The sequence below is a fragment of the Anas acuta genome, chromosome 2, assembly GCF_963932015.1.
Source record: "Anas acuta chromosome 2, bAnaAcu1.1, whole genome shotgun sequence".
Taxonomy (NCBI): Eukaryota; Metazoa; Chordata; class Aves; order Anseriformes; family Anatidae; genus Anas; species Anas acuta.
Window position 1 is genome coordinate 61,794,548 of NC_088980.1, and position 17,320 is coordinate 61,811,867.

The 17,320-nt window shown below is 37.9% G+C and overlaps 1 protein-coding gene across 9 annotated transcripts in view; it reads left to right on the top strand.

Annotated features, from left to right (window-relative positions):
• The window catches only part of BBS9 (Bardet-Biedl syndrome 9), a 317,920-nt gene that overhangs the window by 133,242 nt on the left and 167,358 nt on the right, over nt 1-17,320 (top strand). For 8 of the 9 annotated variants that reach the window (XR_011092535.1, XM_068670384.1, XM_068670386.1 and 5 more), the window contains one exon: nt 10,145-10,327. Coding sequence is in view for 7 of the 9 variants with exons in the window: in XM_068670384.1 (XP_068526485.1) it covers nt 10,145-10,327 (183 nt within the window). In the remaining 2 variants the exon portion in view is untranslated. Of the gene's footprint in view, nt 1-1,375; nt 1,497-10,144; nt 10,328-17,320 lie in introns of those variants that run through there. The other variant, XR_011092536.1, reaches the window with a different exon arrangement.

The window sequence follows — 17,320 nt, forward strand, 5'->3', positions numbered from 1 at the left end:
TGGTTGTGCTTCTTTCAGAACAACAACAAAAATAGAATAAATTACAGAAAATTTCTAATTCGAAGACAAGGTATTCAGACAAGCAATTCACATGTTTTGGGACCTTTGTGCTTTGACTTGAGAAGCTTGTTTCATCTCCAAATGTTCTATGTGGCACATGTCAAGATTGTGCTAAAAGAGAAATCCTATAAAGTGTCTCAAAATAGAAAATAATTTGTGTTATTGAACAGTCATGAAATTAGTGTTGTAGTTAAGAGTTTGAGCTTTTAATTAGCCCACCATCCTTTTCCTTTGATTGTTTAGAATATTTATTGTTTGAATGTTTAGAATTGATTTCCAGTGTAGTCTTATATTTTAATCATTCTGAGTCTTACTGATACTTCTAGGCACTGTGATAGCAATTGCAATATTTTCTGATCACTTTAAATTATATGTGAGCCTACCTGGATGGGGAATTTTGGAAACTTCCTCAGGTTCTTCAGTATAAAGCAGAAGTGCAAAAATCAGAAGTGGGAGTGGGTACGGAAAATATCATGTATTGGAATTTAGCTTAGTATTTCACTGTCTTGACAGGCTTGATGATTTGTTTGCCATTAATGCTTTAATCTTAAAAGCTGTTGGGAACATAATTTTCTGGAATTGTTTTGTGTTTGTTTATACAAATAGAAGAATATCTGTATTATATGTTAATTGGATTTGTTTTTATTAATCTTTCTAAGATTTGTCAACAGCAGGTTTATTGTTTTTAATTTTTACAATAAAACATGAATGTGAGGCAAGCCTGATTTAGGAGAGAGATACTTGATTTACTGTGAAGCTTCTGGGAAGCAATGACAAAAACTTTGGATTTATTCAAAATTATTATGTTATCTAGGTTTCTAAAACTATGTTGATATCTAACATTCTGCATACTTTTTTTCCTCTGGGTGTATGTGGCTAATCATGTTGAGAAGCAGTCCCCTTTAAAAAGGATGAAATCCTGCCCTTACTAGATCAATGCAGCATTCCCACTAGCCTTAGTAAGCTTTGATTTTTGTCCACTGAGCTTAAGTGTATGTGAATTTTTGCAGAACTAGGACCTAATGGGTCTCTTTTGATTTCTTGGCCATCCACAGGTCCCATTGGGCTGAAATAAAATGAAAAACTTACAGGAAGAAGCCCTTGTTAGTTTTTTAAACCATTTGCTTTGGTTCACAGCTTATTTTTAATATACTAAATATGAGGTTTTGCTTGTTTGTTTCTTTATTGTAAAATATATATATTTTTTATCTTTCCTTAATATCGTATATTTGGTGATACAAACCAAGCTCTTCATCTCTCTGTCTCCATTTAGCTAATGCTTAGCTGTTTTTTTTTTTTTATACACTGCTGCCAGTTCAACCACAGCTTCTCAGTGAAACTCTCTTCGATGTTCATTGACTATCAGTGATTCTTTGACATATCTGTGTGTTATTTGGCACATTGCTATGCTTAAATGGAAGTTCTGTTTTGAAGGGGTAAGTGAAGGATGCATTGTAACTCACTGGCTTCTTGGGTTTTTGAGTAATTTGTACCAGATGCTATTTTGCTCAGATAAGCTACTATTTTTATAACTCCCCTTCTAAATTTGGATTTAGAGTGTAGAATTGGCTTCTAAATGTGTTGGAAAGTATCATATATGTTTTGTAATATGCTATGTTTATAGCATTCCTTCATGAAAGATTTTTTTTTTCTCCATCTGAAAAAATGGGCTGCAATATTTACCTGTAGATAGACTATCAGGAACAGGTGAGGTGTTAGGTATTTTAATAGTTGTTTTTTTTTTTTTTTCCTGTGTGTTCTTATAAACCATACTACTTTATCTGGCTTTAAAAGCACTAAACCCCTTTAAAAAAAAAAAAGTAAAGAGAGAAAAATCAAGTAATCAAGTTTAAATACTTTAGTAATTAAACTTAATTTAGACAGAAGAAATACTGGAATTCTTCTTTTCTGTTCCTGTGGATTTAACCAAGGAAGCTTAGATAATGATGGGCAGCGGTATAAAACGCTAAGAAGTGTTTAAATAAAACCAGTAAACTCTTAAAAGTGAAGCAACAAAGTGATGTATTGTTAATATAGAAATTTTTTCAACGTTAATTTTTATATGAGGAGCAACATGTTTAGACCCAGGGGAATATGAATATGCTCAATTTAATTAGATTGTAACCTTCTCTAATGTAGAGGTAACCAAGTCTTTCTTCATGCTTGGATTTTGCTAGCAATGCTTGGCTAGATACTTTATCCAGTAAAAACAGAGATTTCTTGTGAAGTAAGGTGTTATTGATTCGTTAGGGTTTTAATTTGTTTTTAAACATATTAACAATCAAGTATCTTTTTTTTACTGTACTCAGGTAGCTGGGGTTGTGAATCCACCAAATATTTTGCAATAAACTTCAAAAAACTTCCTACTAAAAATGGAGTATACAGGTACAGATAAAAACTGGGGAAATATAAACTTGTGAAGACAAAATTGTAGCCTGTCTTTCTGAGTTTTCTGAAGAGGAAAAAGAGAAGGTTGAAGTTTTTTTCCTATTTTGAATTGTCCATAGCCATACAATTATGTCTTTGCATAGTTGAAAAGATAGCTACTTTTATCTGGAAAGAAGTTGTTATTAACATCATTGTCACCAATTTCTAAAATGAGGTATTATATCTCAGCTTTATTATATGTGAAGACTTAAAAGAGGACCCTGAATATAAACAGTACATGCATCTGGCTTTCAAAGAATGTTTGAGTTGTCTGCTGTCATAATCTGTAACCTGTGTTGTGCTTGTAGATGATACTGCTACTTGGCAGGTTCCAGCTAAGAAAAGGGTTCAGTAGAGCTGTTAGTAATAACTTTGTTGGGGATTTAACATAGAAGGAAACAACAAACACACATAAACAACAACAAAACAACTTCCCCTGCAGCCTTGAGTATTTAATTAACGTGAATTATAGTTTCCAGATCACTGTAGTAACTATTTGTGATGATCAGTAATTTCATGCTCATTTTGCAGGGTAGCTGAGTGCATCCAGAAAACTAGCCATGGCTCATAATGTACCTCTTTCATCTCTCTGCTCTCTTTGCAGATCAGGGTTGTTGGGCTTCATTTGGAAGTCCAATATTTGGTGCCTATGTGAATTGATGCTTTGTTGTCGTCATGTTGGGGATAAACCACAGTTTAAAAAAACTTGGTCATGGTTAGTGCTAGCAGGGACATTCATATCTGTGTGGGATAATTGTGGTCTGAGGTACTCAATCCCAATGCACACTCTGACATACGAACTGTGGTGCTGTGGGAATGCTGCAGTAGTAAAGTGCTCCCTTGTGGGAGTGACACGATTATTCCTTCTGGTGACAGAGTGCTTGATAAAGATCACTTTCTGACATGGATATCTTTGTCTGCATTCCATAAAGCTTTGGTCACTTGTCAAAAGCTGTGTGCACAATGCTCGTTGAGTGAGATGGTCTGCTAATCAGCATTTGGTTACTTTGTAAACTGCTTTGAGAATTGCCTGCAAGAAAATAGTTTTCTCCCAGAATAAGGGATATTCAGGATTTTATTAATTAAAATGATGTGATTGCTATCATGTTGTCATATCCATTCTAAAGGTTTGCTTTGCTGGTGCCTTAGCTTTAGTGTATGACTGCATAACATCTGGTAACAAAAGGGCTTGTAAGAGGAGGGAAAAAAAAAGGACTTTAATGCTGGCTTGTTCCATCTGAACTAAGATATGTGATGGAGACCTCTTAAAACCACAAGACAAATATTCTGTTAGGACTTGTTTATGGATTTTATTTTTTTTATTTCCTTTCCTTTTTTTTTTTTTTTTTTTTTTGTTAATAAATGTATGTAGAAAACAGTGTAGTAGAATAGTACTAAGTGTCCAGTTACAATGTGAATACCCAAGTAGTCATCTTGGGAAATAAGCTTTGGTTTTTATGCTTTATGTGCATTAAAGTCTTATTTTATGAGGATCTACTTTTATTTAAAAAATAGTCGGAAGGGGTTGGATCAATTATGTACCTTATAATAAATATATTCATATTAAATTTAGAACAATTGTCAGAAGAGACCTGTGAGCTTGTGATCACTGTTTTTGCTTGAATAACTCTTCCTTACTACAAAATAACCTTCTTCTAATAGAAGCTTTAATATAGTTATGAATTAGTTTACTACGTAATAAATGTGTTGATAATTCATCACCCCTGTGTCAGTTTCAAAATAATTACACTTCTGGTGCTATTTTTCCTATTTTACCAAATTTTGTAGAGAAGACCCTCCTCAATATGATGTATGAAATGTAAAGATATCCTGTTTTCCTTAAATGCCAAATCTCTGCTGTCTTCAAACCTGATTTCTGCCGAAAATGAAGATGCGTCAAATTTGCTAGAAGCTGTGAGATAGAAATAAATGAGAATAAGAGCAGTTGGCTAAAGCTTCACCAGTGGTGAACAGTTATGTTTTTCTTGGCAGTTTTCAAAAAGAAAAACAAATTGTCAGTCATATTTCCTGTTCTCCGTTTTGAAATCTGGCATAAAACCTGTGAGAGTCTTCAGTCCCTATGGTGTTCAGGTCTCCAAGAAAATATACTACCCACTCAAAAGAAAATTGTGTGAAACGTCATGCTCATTTCTTGCCCTTTACTTTTTTTTTTTTAAGTTTTCTTAAATTTCATAGCCAGCTAATAAGGCCTTTTGTATTCTTGTATTTTTATATTTCTATTTTTTTCATATTATTGGAATGATTGTGGGAGAGTTATGTTCATTTTGCTTCAACAAACTTGTCTGTATATAAACGAGTGGGTATGTTGCAATACTTTTTCAAATAGGATTACTAATTTTGAAGAGTTACTGCTGGATGTTAAACACTGCACTAATATTGGATTAATTTATTTATTTTAAAAACTTGAATCACCATTCACTTTAAGTTAAATTTTGTAAATGCTTTGTCGTCTTAAAAGATTGTTTTAGCAATGAAATAAGAATGGAAAAAAGTCCTTCTGCTTGAGCACTTTATGCTGAAAACATGGGAAATTTTCTGTACTTGGAAGCAACTGTAATTGAACCTTGCTAGTAGCATTGATGGGTGAAGTTCTCAAGAACTCATAGAAAGGCTTCTGGATTTCAGGCTTACCTTTTGCCAACTGTGAATATGAAATTTAATAAAAATATTTTAAAAGTATGATGTTAATGTAGGGTCTAGTTCTTCTCTAGTTCTCTCTTTCCATTTCACAGCATACTTCCATTTATAACTTTTTAACTGTCCTTTGTTGATGGTTGTATTGAAACAGTGAGAATTTGGTAAGAAAAATTTAAGCAAAAAAAGCTGCAAATGAAAACCAACTTTTGATCAGTTGTAAAGATATATATTAAATACTGTACTTTCAAGACATTTCTATACATCTTAGGTTTGTTTTTTTTTTTTTTTTTCTTTTTCAGCCACCTTTCATTTTTAGCTTTCTTTTTGTTTGACAACTTTGTGTTTTTAAGAAAAAAGGAAAAGGAAAAAGTCTATTAAGCAATGATATGGCTTATGCAATATAGATAGACTTGCTACTTGATAATTTTTAGTTGGACTAAAATCTTTGCTGTTAAACTACGCTTAGGACCACCAATTGCAATATATTTTTCTACCTAACCCTTGAAGAAGTGAGAGACATGGGGAGAGATTTCCTTTCCCCTTTCTTTCTTTTCTCTTTTTCTTCTTAATAGATCTGTTTACAAAGATAATAAAATAAGCGTTACCTAAACAGATTGAACTGTAAAAATTAATACCAAAGATATTTTTTGACAGTTGTTCTTTCTGGTGTGTGCGGTTTTTTGTTTGTTTGTTTATGAAGTTGCTTTTAAAACAACCTAAAGGTTTTTTTTTTTTGGTATTAGGTGTTGTTTGGAAGTACTAGGACATATTTGTTTTATAGCCTATCAAAAGGTGAGCATCTCCTTTGTTTATAATTACTAAAATAGAAAGAAAGCATATTCTGAAGACTTCTTGAAATGAAACACCGTGTAGTAACTTTTTTTTTATGTTCTGAGGTATACAGTACAATATAAGTTTTAAGTGTAGGACAGAGTGAGAGATGATCTGGGAATTCATGAGTGATTCAGTCTAGGTGTCCTTTTCCTCTTGTGTTAGCAGTGTTTGGGTAGTTGTCACACAAACACAATGGTATTTGCCTGCTTCTTCAGCCTTACTGATATTAGCTGAGTTTTATCCAAAAGGAGGATACATTTAACTTGCCTTTATTCCAAATTCCAGGAATTCTGAGTATATTGTACAGAGAACTTGTCTGTTCTTGCTATTTGTCTTCTGTGAAAGATGGAGCTGATTATTGCACACAATTAATGGTTACAGTAATCAGTTACAACTTGATGTAAGGTACTGTGCAGTGGTACATTTGGCACATGGCTTTGTCACCCTTAACTGCTGAAAAGCAAGCATACTGTGGAACTGCACTGCACCTCATGTAGAACATGAGGTAGACAGAGCACCAGGTTTTTCATCTGAGCAAATGTAATGCAGTCATGTTTGCATCAGGTGACTCATGGCTGTGATACTATTGCTTTCCTCCAAGCGATATATGTTACATGTTTTTTCACTGTTAGGGATTAATTTAACACTTCTCCTTAGTATGGTTAGGTGGTATTTTGTTTTGCCTTCTTGTTACTCAGCTCTGATTTATGTAGCGTTTGGATTCATAAGTGTCCTGTGGGTTCTCCATTTTATTTGGAAATGCTACATTTTACAATCCAAAACAAAAGCTATCAACACATTTTGTTTGAAATGCCTCATATTTATAGTTCCCTGAAATTCTCTGTTGCCTTTATCTTCCCAGTCACATGGGAACTTTGAGGGAACACACACATCTCTAATGCCAGTGTTGCAGATTTAAAAATAGTTTTCCTCCACCAAATGCTAACAGCTGGTTGGCTTTGTTTCCAGGCTGAAATTGCATTGTATAGTATTTTCATTTTCCTACTGTTGCCAAATGTTAATGGATCCAGCTCTGCAAATTTTACTATGTAAATTCTGTTGTAATACTAATTAAAATTTAACTGCATTTATGAGGCCTTTCACAACTCCAGTCAAGCACATACTACTTCATTTTGCAGATAAATAAAAAGGGGAAAGTGGTTCAGGGGAAGTGTTTTGTGTTGATTTAAATGACAGTGAAGATGATGTGTATTGCTGCTAGCCATTATTTGGGCAATGCTAAGATCTGGTGTCATTCAAGAGAACAGGTCTTTTAAGTTTTGCTCCAACTCTAGGACAAGCCACTAATCTTTGTTCCTTTCCTTTAGTTGAAGTAATTCAGTGCAAGTACCCCAGAAAATCCATTGCTGATATATTGAAATTATAGCAATTGAATATTGAAATCACTTTCGTCTTTGCTTTTCACTAGTGACAAAAATGTCTAGCCGCTGTGTTTCAAGAAAGAAGGGATTTTTAGCAATATTTTTCCAAAACGTCCTTTTTCACCCCTAGGAGTAGGAAATTAGAGAAGGGGGGCAGGAAACCTGTGTGGATGAGCAAGGAGCACATCAACAAGATCAAAAGGAAGAGGAAGGTCTATGAAATGTGGAAAAAGGGCCTGTCCTCTTGGGAGAATATAGAAGTGTTGTCAGGGCCTGCAGGGATGCGATGAGGAAGGGCTAAAGCCCACCTAGAGATGAGGCTTGCAAAAGAGATAAAGGATAATAAGAAGGTTTTTTTAAAGTATGTAAACAGTAAAAGGAAGACTAGGGATAATGTGGGTCCCTTGCTGAATGAGTGGGGTGTCCTGGTAATGGGGGATGCCAAGAAGGTGGAGATACTGAATGCTTTCTTTGCTTCAGTGTTTGCTTCAAGGACTCCCCCCTAGGACTCTGGGACCCTGGAGGGAGGAGAAAGGGTCTGGGAAATGGAAAGCTCCCCCCTGGTTGATGATGGAGTGGTTTGGGAGCATCTGAGTGGGATCAACGCACACAAATCCAAGGGTCCCGATGGGATCCATCCATGTGTGCTAAGGGAGTTGGCAGAGGTGATTGCCGAACCACTCTCTATCGTCTTTGAAAGGTCCTGGAGAACAGGAGAGGTGCCTGAAGACTGGAGGATAGCCAATATCACTCCGGTCTTCAAGAAGGGCAAGAAAGAGGATCCGGGAAACTACAGGCCAGTCAGTCTCACCTCTGTCCCTGGAAAGGTATTGGAGCAACTTGTTCTGGATGCCATCTCCAAGCAATTGGAAGAGAAGAAGGTTATGAGGAGTAGTCAGCATGGATTCATCAAGGGGAAGTCATGCTCATCCAACCTTGTTGCCTTCTATGATGGCATCATCAGCTGTGTAGATGAGGGGAGAGCAGTGGATGTCATCTACCTTGACTTTAGCAAGGCTTTTGATACTGTCTCCCATGACATCCTACTAGAAAAGCTGTGAAAGTGTGGGATAGATGAGTAGACAGTGAGGTAGGTTGAGAACTGGCTGACTGGCCGAGCTCAGAGGGTGGTGATCAGCGGCGCAGTCTGGCTGGAGACCTGTGACTAGTGGTGTTCCCCAGGGGTTGGTGCTGGGTCTGGTGCCGTTCAACATCTTCATCAATGACCTTGATGAGGGAATAGTGTCTGCCTTCAGCAAGTACGCCAATGACACAAAGCTGGGAGGAGTGGTTGACACACCAGAAGGCTGTGCTGCCATTCAGCGAGACCTGGACAGCTGGAGAGATGGGTAGGAGAGGAGAGGAGCTCTGTGGAGAAGGACCTGGGGGTCCTGGTGGACGACAGGTTGACCATGAGCCAGCAGTGTGCCCTTGTGGCCAAGAGGGCTAATGGGATCCTGGCATGCATTAAAAGGAGTGTGGCCAGCAGGTCAAGGGAGGTGATCCTCCCTCTCTACTCTGGCCTCACCTGGAGTACTGTGTCCAGTTCTGGGCTCCCCAGTACAAGAAAGACGGGGATCTCCTGGAAAGAGTCCAGTGGAGGGCCACAAAGATGATACAGGGCCTGGAGCATCTTCCTTATGAGGAAAGGCTGAGAGACCTGGGTATGTTCAGCCTGGAGAAAAGAAGACTGAGAGGGGATCTTATCAATGTTTATATATACCTGAGGTGTGGGAGACAGAGGGATTTGGCCAATCTCTTTTCAGTGGTTTGTGGGGACAGTGGCCACAAAACAGAGCACAGGAAGTTCCGCACTAACATGTGAAAGAACTTCTTCACGGTGAGGGTGACGAAGCACTGGAACAGACTGCCTAGGGAGGTTGTGGAGTCTCCTTCACTGGAGATATTCAAGGCCTGTCTGGACGCCTACCTGGGCAGCCTGCTCTAAGGAACCTGCTTTGGCAGAAGGGTTGGACCCGATGATCTCTCAAGGTCCCTTCCAACCCCTAAAATCCTGTGATTCATAGTGCTGTGAGTGGACAATATTATCTACAATGACATGTTACTTCTGAAATGAGTAAAATGTCTTATAATAGCTTTTCTGCTTTTCCCACCATCTTGAAGTACTCAGTCAAACTATCCTACCATCTTACAAGAGATGAATCTGCCATTTTACTTTATTTTAAAAATTCTTTCAATATCTATGGCAGTTATGTTAAAGCAATATTGCTGTCAGAAACATGATCCATAATGTTTACTTTTTGGCATAAATGCTGAAACAACTAGTGCAAAACAGAGAGAGATCGGGGAATTAATAAAGTTACAGATGGCTATCATGTGGAAATAATCATATATTGCATTTTTAGTGGAATAAAATCAATGTATTGCTTTTGATTAATACAGTAGGCTTGCTGGTTATACAGGGATTAGCGTTGTGTGGTATAAACCTGAAAGTTAGTTGGTTATCCTGTATTATGTGTCATGATGAGGATCAATTTCAGGAATGCCTTAAGAATACACACTAAACAGAATAATTTCTACATTGCTTGCAGTACTAGATAGATTAATTATATTGCCATCTGTACTTGAAATTATCTTGGGTATGCAAAGGAAAAATCTAGATAAATGATAACTCACTTAATACTCTGTGGTTTTTGTTTATGGAAGACAGAATTCCTCAGGATATTCTACAGAAAAAACAAGAGTGTGCCAAATGTAATTTCAGTGTTAAGTGTTCATGGATGGTAAAAATTATACTTAATAGAAGTTTGTAATTTTTGCAGGTAATAGCTCTAGCAGATGCAGCAGAAGAAAACCAAGCCAACATGTTCCAGGCATTCACAAAGTTGAAAAGTGCCACCCATCTGGTGATTATGCTGATCAGTCTGTGGCAGAAACTCAACGCTGACCAAATTGCTATTATGGAAGCTGCATTTTTGCCATTAGCAGAAGATACACAAGAGCTGGTAAGAATCTTTAAGAATTACTTGAAAAATGCTATTTAGACGAGTTTAAGAGCTTAAATTTACATGTTTGTCTGTGCTCTTTGTTGGAGATGATTCTTTGAAGCAATCAAGTAGGTGTGTAATGCAACCTGTATGGTTTCACACTGAATTAGAAAAGTAGGACTAAGTAACAGAACGGTTCATGAGAAGATAGTTTAGAATCATAGAACATCTTGCTTAATGATGCAGTCACAGCCACGCCACAGATGCTTGTGCTTGCTGATGTCCCTGGCCAGCCATAAAACATCTGTTGCTCTCTGGACACGCTCATTCGGCTTGCAACCTCATGTCCTAACCTCACATATCGCTGTCATGTTGCAGCCTCATTGTTGCTGCCTCATCTCACAGCCTCAAGTACCAACATCATATCCCAGCATCTGTTTTGGGTTTGTATGGCAACATTTTGGTAGTGTGGGAGCCGTGTGGGTGACTTCTGTGGTAAGAGACCAAGAGCTGCCCCATTTCAGAGAAGATCCAGTTCCAGGTGGCTCCAAAAGGGAACCTCTGCTGGCTGAGGCTGGTACTTCCATGCACAATGGTGGCACTTCTGTGGTAACATATTTAAGAAAGACTCCAAAACGCTGCACACAGCATATGGGTGACAGGACTGAGGAAATGTGAGAGAGACAGCCTTGCAGACACCAACGTCAGTGAAGGAGGAGGCAGGAGACGCTCCAGGTGCCAGAGCAGAAGTTCCACTACTGGCTATGGAGAGAGGAACATGGTGAAGTAGGCTGTCCACTTGTAGCTTGTGTTATGTGTTGGAGCGGATCTCCAAGTTGCAGCCTGTTGAGGACCAACGCAAGAGCAAGAGGATGTGGCCTGAAGGAGGCTGCAGCATGTGGGGAGCACATGCAGGATCTGAATTACAGCTGGAAGTGCAGCCCATGAAGACCAGTCCATGCTGGAGCAGTCTGCTCCTGAAGGACTGCGCCCTGTGGTACAGCTCCTGGGCTGGCACTTCTCAGGCCGCCAGGAATTCGTTTCTGCCCCAGGTTCAGGAGAATTCTTCTGTCAGCTTTTTTCCTGCTAGGGCATGGTCACCTTTATGGCTGCTGCCCTCATCCAGTTACCCAATGCCATGATAATTTCCCATCCCCCAAATGACTTCCAACTCAGTTGCTTTTTAGGATTTATTTATTCTTTCTTAAATGCCAGGCCCAGCCTGGTGGCCTGCATGTTCACCAGCCCCTGGCTCCTCCTGCTGGGCCCTTCACAGCCATGACAGATCCTCGGGGTTGATGTTCAGTGGAGACTGGGGCTGCCTGCGCCCATCCTGCTCCCAGTGCCAGGAGAAGCTGTGGACAAGCTGTCGTGGCGTGGTGGGGCTGCAATCCCTGCGCCTGGGCGAGACGCTGCGGGACCGGTAGCTGGAGGGGCTCCGCCATCGCTGCTGCTGCCATCGCCACCCCAGCCCTGCGTTGCGCTGGAACCTTCCCCAGGGCTGGTGGGCCGAGGCATCCTGCATGGGGTGCGGCACCAGCCTCACAATGGCGATGATGGGCTGGCGGCAGAGTGGGCAGGTGGCTCTGTAGGCGGCCCAGGGCTGGATGCATTCCCTGCAGAAGCAGTGCCTGCAGGGGTCCAGTTGTGCTGCATCAGCCAGCGGGCCCAGGCAGATGGTGCAGCTCTCTTCTACTAGGGCCTCTGATGGCAGCTCCTGGTGTGGCTGGCTCATTGTCCCCGCGGCCACTCTGGCGTGGAGATGCTTGTTGTTCCCGGGACGCTGCTCTGATGTCAAAGGAGCTGATTGTCAAGAGGAAATGGGCCCAGTAAAGTGGGAACGTGCATGAGAACTCAAGAGTTGTTTGAAGAATATCAAGAACATCGTTAGCTCTTGACTGCTCCAGGAGGGTGGTAGAAATGAACAGCATCTGTTGGTTACCTGAAGTCATGGTGTCCTATGCTTTCTTAGGCATAACAGTTAAAAATGGTATAAAACAGCCCTGATTTTTACCCAAAACAGAGCTCCTTTTGTCTAAGAAACTTCCTGTGCTGCTCTGTGGAGAGGGGAGCCAATGCTAGAGCAGTCCGCTCCTGAAGGACTGTACCCTATGGGCTGGCAGTTCTCAGGCTGGCAGGCATTTTCTTCTGCCCCAGGTTCAGGAGAACTTCTGTCAGCCTTTTTCCCATTAAGGCATAGTCACCTTTATGGCTTCTCCCATTACCCAGGCTTTCCCATGCCCATGATGATTTCTTGTCCCTCAAATGACTTCCCATCCTTGAGTATCCCACCACCTCTGTCCTCTCTTGGTTACCTGAAGTTACTCTTATGTCTCATCGGTATAAAAAGAGCCTGATTTTTACACTAAATGTAGCTTCTTTCCTTTGAGATGCTTCCTGTACTGCGCATGATTCTCTTTTCCTAGTGTTCGCGTTGTCTCTTACTGTTATTTAGTTATTTTTTCCTCCTAAAAGGGGTTGGAGCTTTGCTCCAACGTCACATTAACTGATTTTTACTATCACGATGTATATTTCCACTACTTGTAATCACTACTACTGTCAGTTATTGCTATACTCTTAGCATATACTACAGTGATGAATTTTCTTTCTGGTAGTATCTATATCTACATAGATGGTTGTATAGGTAGTATCTGTGGTTGCTTAGTTTCCATCTTCACATCACAAAGTCCTGGAATCTTACAGTATCCTATGTTAGAATGAAAACACAAGTATCATTGATTTCAGCTTCCTGGCTCCACACAGGGCCTCCTAAAATTCAAACCCTATGTCTGAAAGTATTCTCCAAATACTTCTAGAACTTTGACAGACTCAGAGCCATTACTGCTTCCCTGGAGAGCCTGTCCTAGTGCCCAATCACCCTCTCAGTGTAGAACCTTTCCCTAATAACCAGCCTGAGCCTCCCCTGTCACAGCTCCAGGCCATACCCTGTTGCTGTTCCCAGACAGGAGAGCTCAGTGCCTGTCCCTCCATAGTAGACTCTATCTTTACAGCTCTGTGTAGGGTTTTTGCAATGTACAGTGATTTAAGATTTTAATCTTGAAAACTTAAAGTGGTTTACTGCCATTTGGAAAGTCTGTGCAAAGATCTAAGTGAACTTCACATCATCTACAGTTTCAACTGTGAAAAAAAGTATGTTTTGGTACTTTACACGATGTTGACCCATAGCAGGCAAAGCAAAACAGTTTTGATCAGATTTGCTTTGGACTTTTGGCTCATTTAAAACCTGTAAATCAAGCTGCACAACTGAGGTGTATGTATTCTTATGAATAGAATTGCAGGAAGATTCACATCAATTTCATAAAAGCCCAAACAGCCATTATTTGCATGACTCCCTGTTATTTTGCCATCAGACATCACATTGCCTTTGACACGTTTTGATAAATTATGGGGAAATCTGTAGTGTATCATATAATACGAGATATCACTTTAATATATAACTCAATGTGGTTTCAGTATAGTAGTTCACAATATTCCATGTTAAAGCTGTAAGACCCCACATAAATATTGTTAAGATGTGCATCCTGCAGAGCAGCCAGGATGAAAAATGTAAACCAGCAATGACTGGAGGTGGAAATGGGTAATGAAACCTTTACAAAACATTGAAATACATGCCATATTGAAGTTGTTATGGAATGACAGAAATCTGAATGTAATTAAGGAGAAGTAGAATTAAGCAGGGCAGGGAAGAGGGGAATCTGACATAACAGTATTTATGGACAGAAGCTCCTAGCTAGTGTTCATGTTTCCTTGCAAGCAGTTGAGTGGAACTGTAGTGAAAGAAAGTACTCTGAAGGATTTTTTGTTTACTTAAACAATTCTGCACAATAGCTTGCTGTATTTTTATTTGGATGGAATGTGTTAGAAGACAGTTTGAATGCAGTGTACCTCTCCAGAATATTTTCTGCTTTGTTAACAGTAAGCTATGAGAATGTTGTATTTTTTTTTTTTTTTTTTTTTAACCAAAGGGAAAGGTTTAGAATATACTTTAACCGTAAAAAGAAATGCTTCTCTGACCATAACATCAACATTATTCTCATACATGCCGTTCCTTTTAGAAAAGATTGAATCTTGTTTTCTAGACCTTTTGGCCACTCCAGTTAGATACTTAGTAAATAAAGACGTATTTTGAGTTCCCATTGTCACTATTTTAAAATAAATTTTCTGTTGCTATAAACTTTTAAGAACATGTGAAATCTCATTTTCTTGTCTACAAAGGTAAAGCAAATACTACAAGCTTTCAAAATAGTTGTTTAAAATGAAATCTTGGTCTTTTTTCTTGTATTTTGATGATAAGGTCCTTAGGGTTCTGAAAATACCTTTCTTTTTCCCTTTTTCTTGCATTTTCTAATAGCTTAAATGTAAATTCTGTGAGTAACAGATATTTAGCATCATAAATTTTATTTCCAGCAATAAATTTCTAATTAACATCTAAATAGTATTTCTTTGTTTAAACTGACTAAAAGTGTTGCATTTGTTTTGTACGGGAAATATGAGGACATTCCCTGTTTCCAGTGATTCTTCCATGAATTTTATGGAGTCTGAGAAGCATAACATCAGAAATTGCATGAGGTTTCTTGAGTTTTTGCTGTTCTCCAATGAGATAAATAAGGAGCTAATCTGTCAAGGAACTTAGCTGTAGTTTTGTTCCGATCTACTTTGTTACTATTACAGGACTAATTTTGACATATTCAAAATAAAGAAATGTATATTGTCAGTTTCAGAGCATAGCGTTACAATTCTGTGCAAACTACACTTTAAAAAGTACACTAATTTAGAGTCTATATGTTGGTTTTATTATCTATTGAAATGTCTGACAAAATTGTTTTGGAGACAAAAGAAGCCATGATCACTCTAATAATATTAATGATTTATCAGAGATTTTATTGTACAATTCATTTTTCTTAGGAAAGTTGCTGACTGTTTTCCAAGACTCGCATATTTGTCATTAACTTAAATTAGGCATTGGCAACTATTGGATTACTAAAGGGATGTTTTTCAGTCATTACCCTTTTACCAAGCTCTGTTATATCGAGGGAGTTTTCAAAAATTAGTTTGTGATAGAGTATATGTTTACAATCAATAATCATTATTGGAAGGGAAGGAATTTATCCAGACTAAATTAAAGGGTTCAAGGAGTTCATGCTACATGATAGTTCTGATATAATAGTTGCATGGTGTTTGGATTGACTGGCTCAGATGTCTGATTATTAAACTATTAATACTTTCTTTGTTTAACGTGTTACAAGGAGAGAAAATGTCTGTCAACATTCTAATTTTAGGACTGATGGAGGGTCCTCAGCAGTATAATCATCAATATAGCTATCAACTTCACTCAAGAATAAATATTTTCATAGTTCTTGTGGTATTACCAAGTAATATCATAAATGCTTTTCATTGCTCAGAATCATCCCTTTCTTGTTATACTTACATTCGTGATGCTATAGTTAATAATAGCTATAAACTATCATCGAAGTATGCTTTCATCTGCTTTTATTTAGGCTTGGCTTGAGAGCAACCAAGTAAACGTCTGTATTTTATCTTAATTTCCTACTGAAGTTGTAAATTGGGCAGGAAAAAACATGCCTGTGGGTAAAATGTGTGTATTTAAGTGACTCTGTGATCTAAGTTTAATAAACTTAAGTTAATGAGTCCACATTTACTTTTTTACAGTGCTGATAGATAAAATAGAAAAGTACACTTACAGGCAATGATGATAAAGAGAAGGTGTCATAAGAAAATCACAGAGCGCCTTGGAAGAGTCATCAGAGTTAGTATTAAAAGCCTCTGTGCTTTCTGTATGAAGATGATATGAGCTTAAACCACTAGAAAAAGAAAAGATTGGTAATGTGGAAAAGCTAGGTAGTCTGCTAGGTTTTATGCATGGTAGTAGATAGGTTTTATTGTAGAGTTCTCAAGAAAATTTCAATTTGGGGAAATAATCCATTATTGATTGAAAGTTTTCAAGATTAAATAAAAGATTAATTCTGTAATTCTAAGAGGTTTAATTCTGTCAAAACTAATGGTATCCAACTTTTTTTCTTGAAATTGTTAATTAATGTTTAGAACTGTTGAAGCTTTGAGCTGATAATTACTTTGTTGGGGAGAGTAGTTTTCATGAGATCTAATTTTTAGAATTTCTATTAAAGTGTTACTTTTCAGTAATTTTTGTAATTAAAGTATAAACCAAACTGGGTCTTAATCATGGTAGAATACACCTGGAATATATATTTTTTTATGTAACTCATATTTTCTATACTCTCCTTGTTCTTTTTAGCCATATTTGGAATGCAAATCTTCAGCTATGTAACAAAAATATTTTAAAGTAGGCTGAAATATTTTTAATTATATTGTTTACAATGTTCTAGCACACCTTATGGTTTGTAAATACTTTGTAAATACTTTTTCTGCTTCTCTTAAACAAAAAAGGAACCCTTCCTCCCACCCAAAAAAGACACAATCAAACCAAACCAAAAACAACCAACAAAACAAAAAACAGCAGAAACAAAACACAAGGTGTTAGGCAGTGACAAGTGGTAAGTTGGAACTAGATTTCTGTATAGTTGTATCAATTTTTTTGAATAGACAAATTTATAGCAGATACCTTTTTCTCCCCTTCTTCTGTACAGAAACTAAATGGTTAATGCATCTGAAAATAAGTAGTTTCAGGGGGAGAGGCAAGTGAAATTTATTTCCTTTCTTTCCAGATTGGAAAAATGCATTAAATGATGGCTATCTATCATTTAAAAAAAAAATCAAAATTAATAAATAAGTCTTTTACTTACTGAAATAAAGCCACTTAACAGTATTATTCAAAAAGACTGTTCAAATATGGTCAAGCATCTAAGTCCAGTATAAGTGGAAACAAAATGCTAGTGGCTTTTCAACCTGTAATCACCAAAATAAAGGGAAGAAACTTCAAGGTTTTCTTGCTAAAAATCCTAATTTTCAGTAGGTAAAAAGAAAGTCAAACTGTCTGAAGCTTAGTTTTGG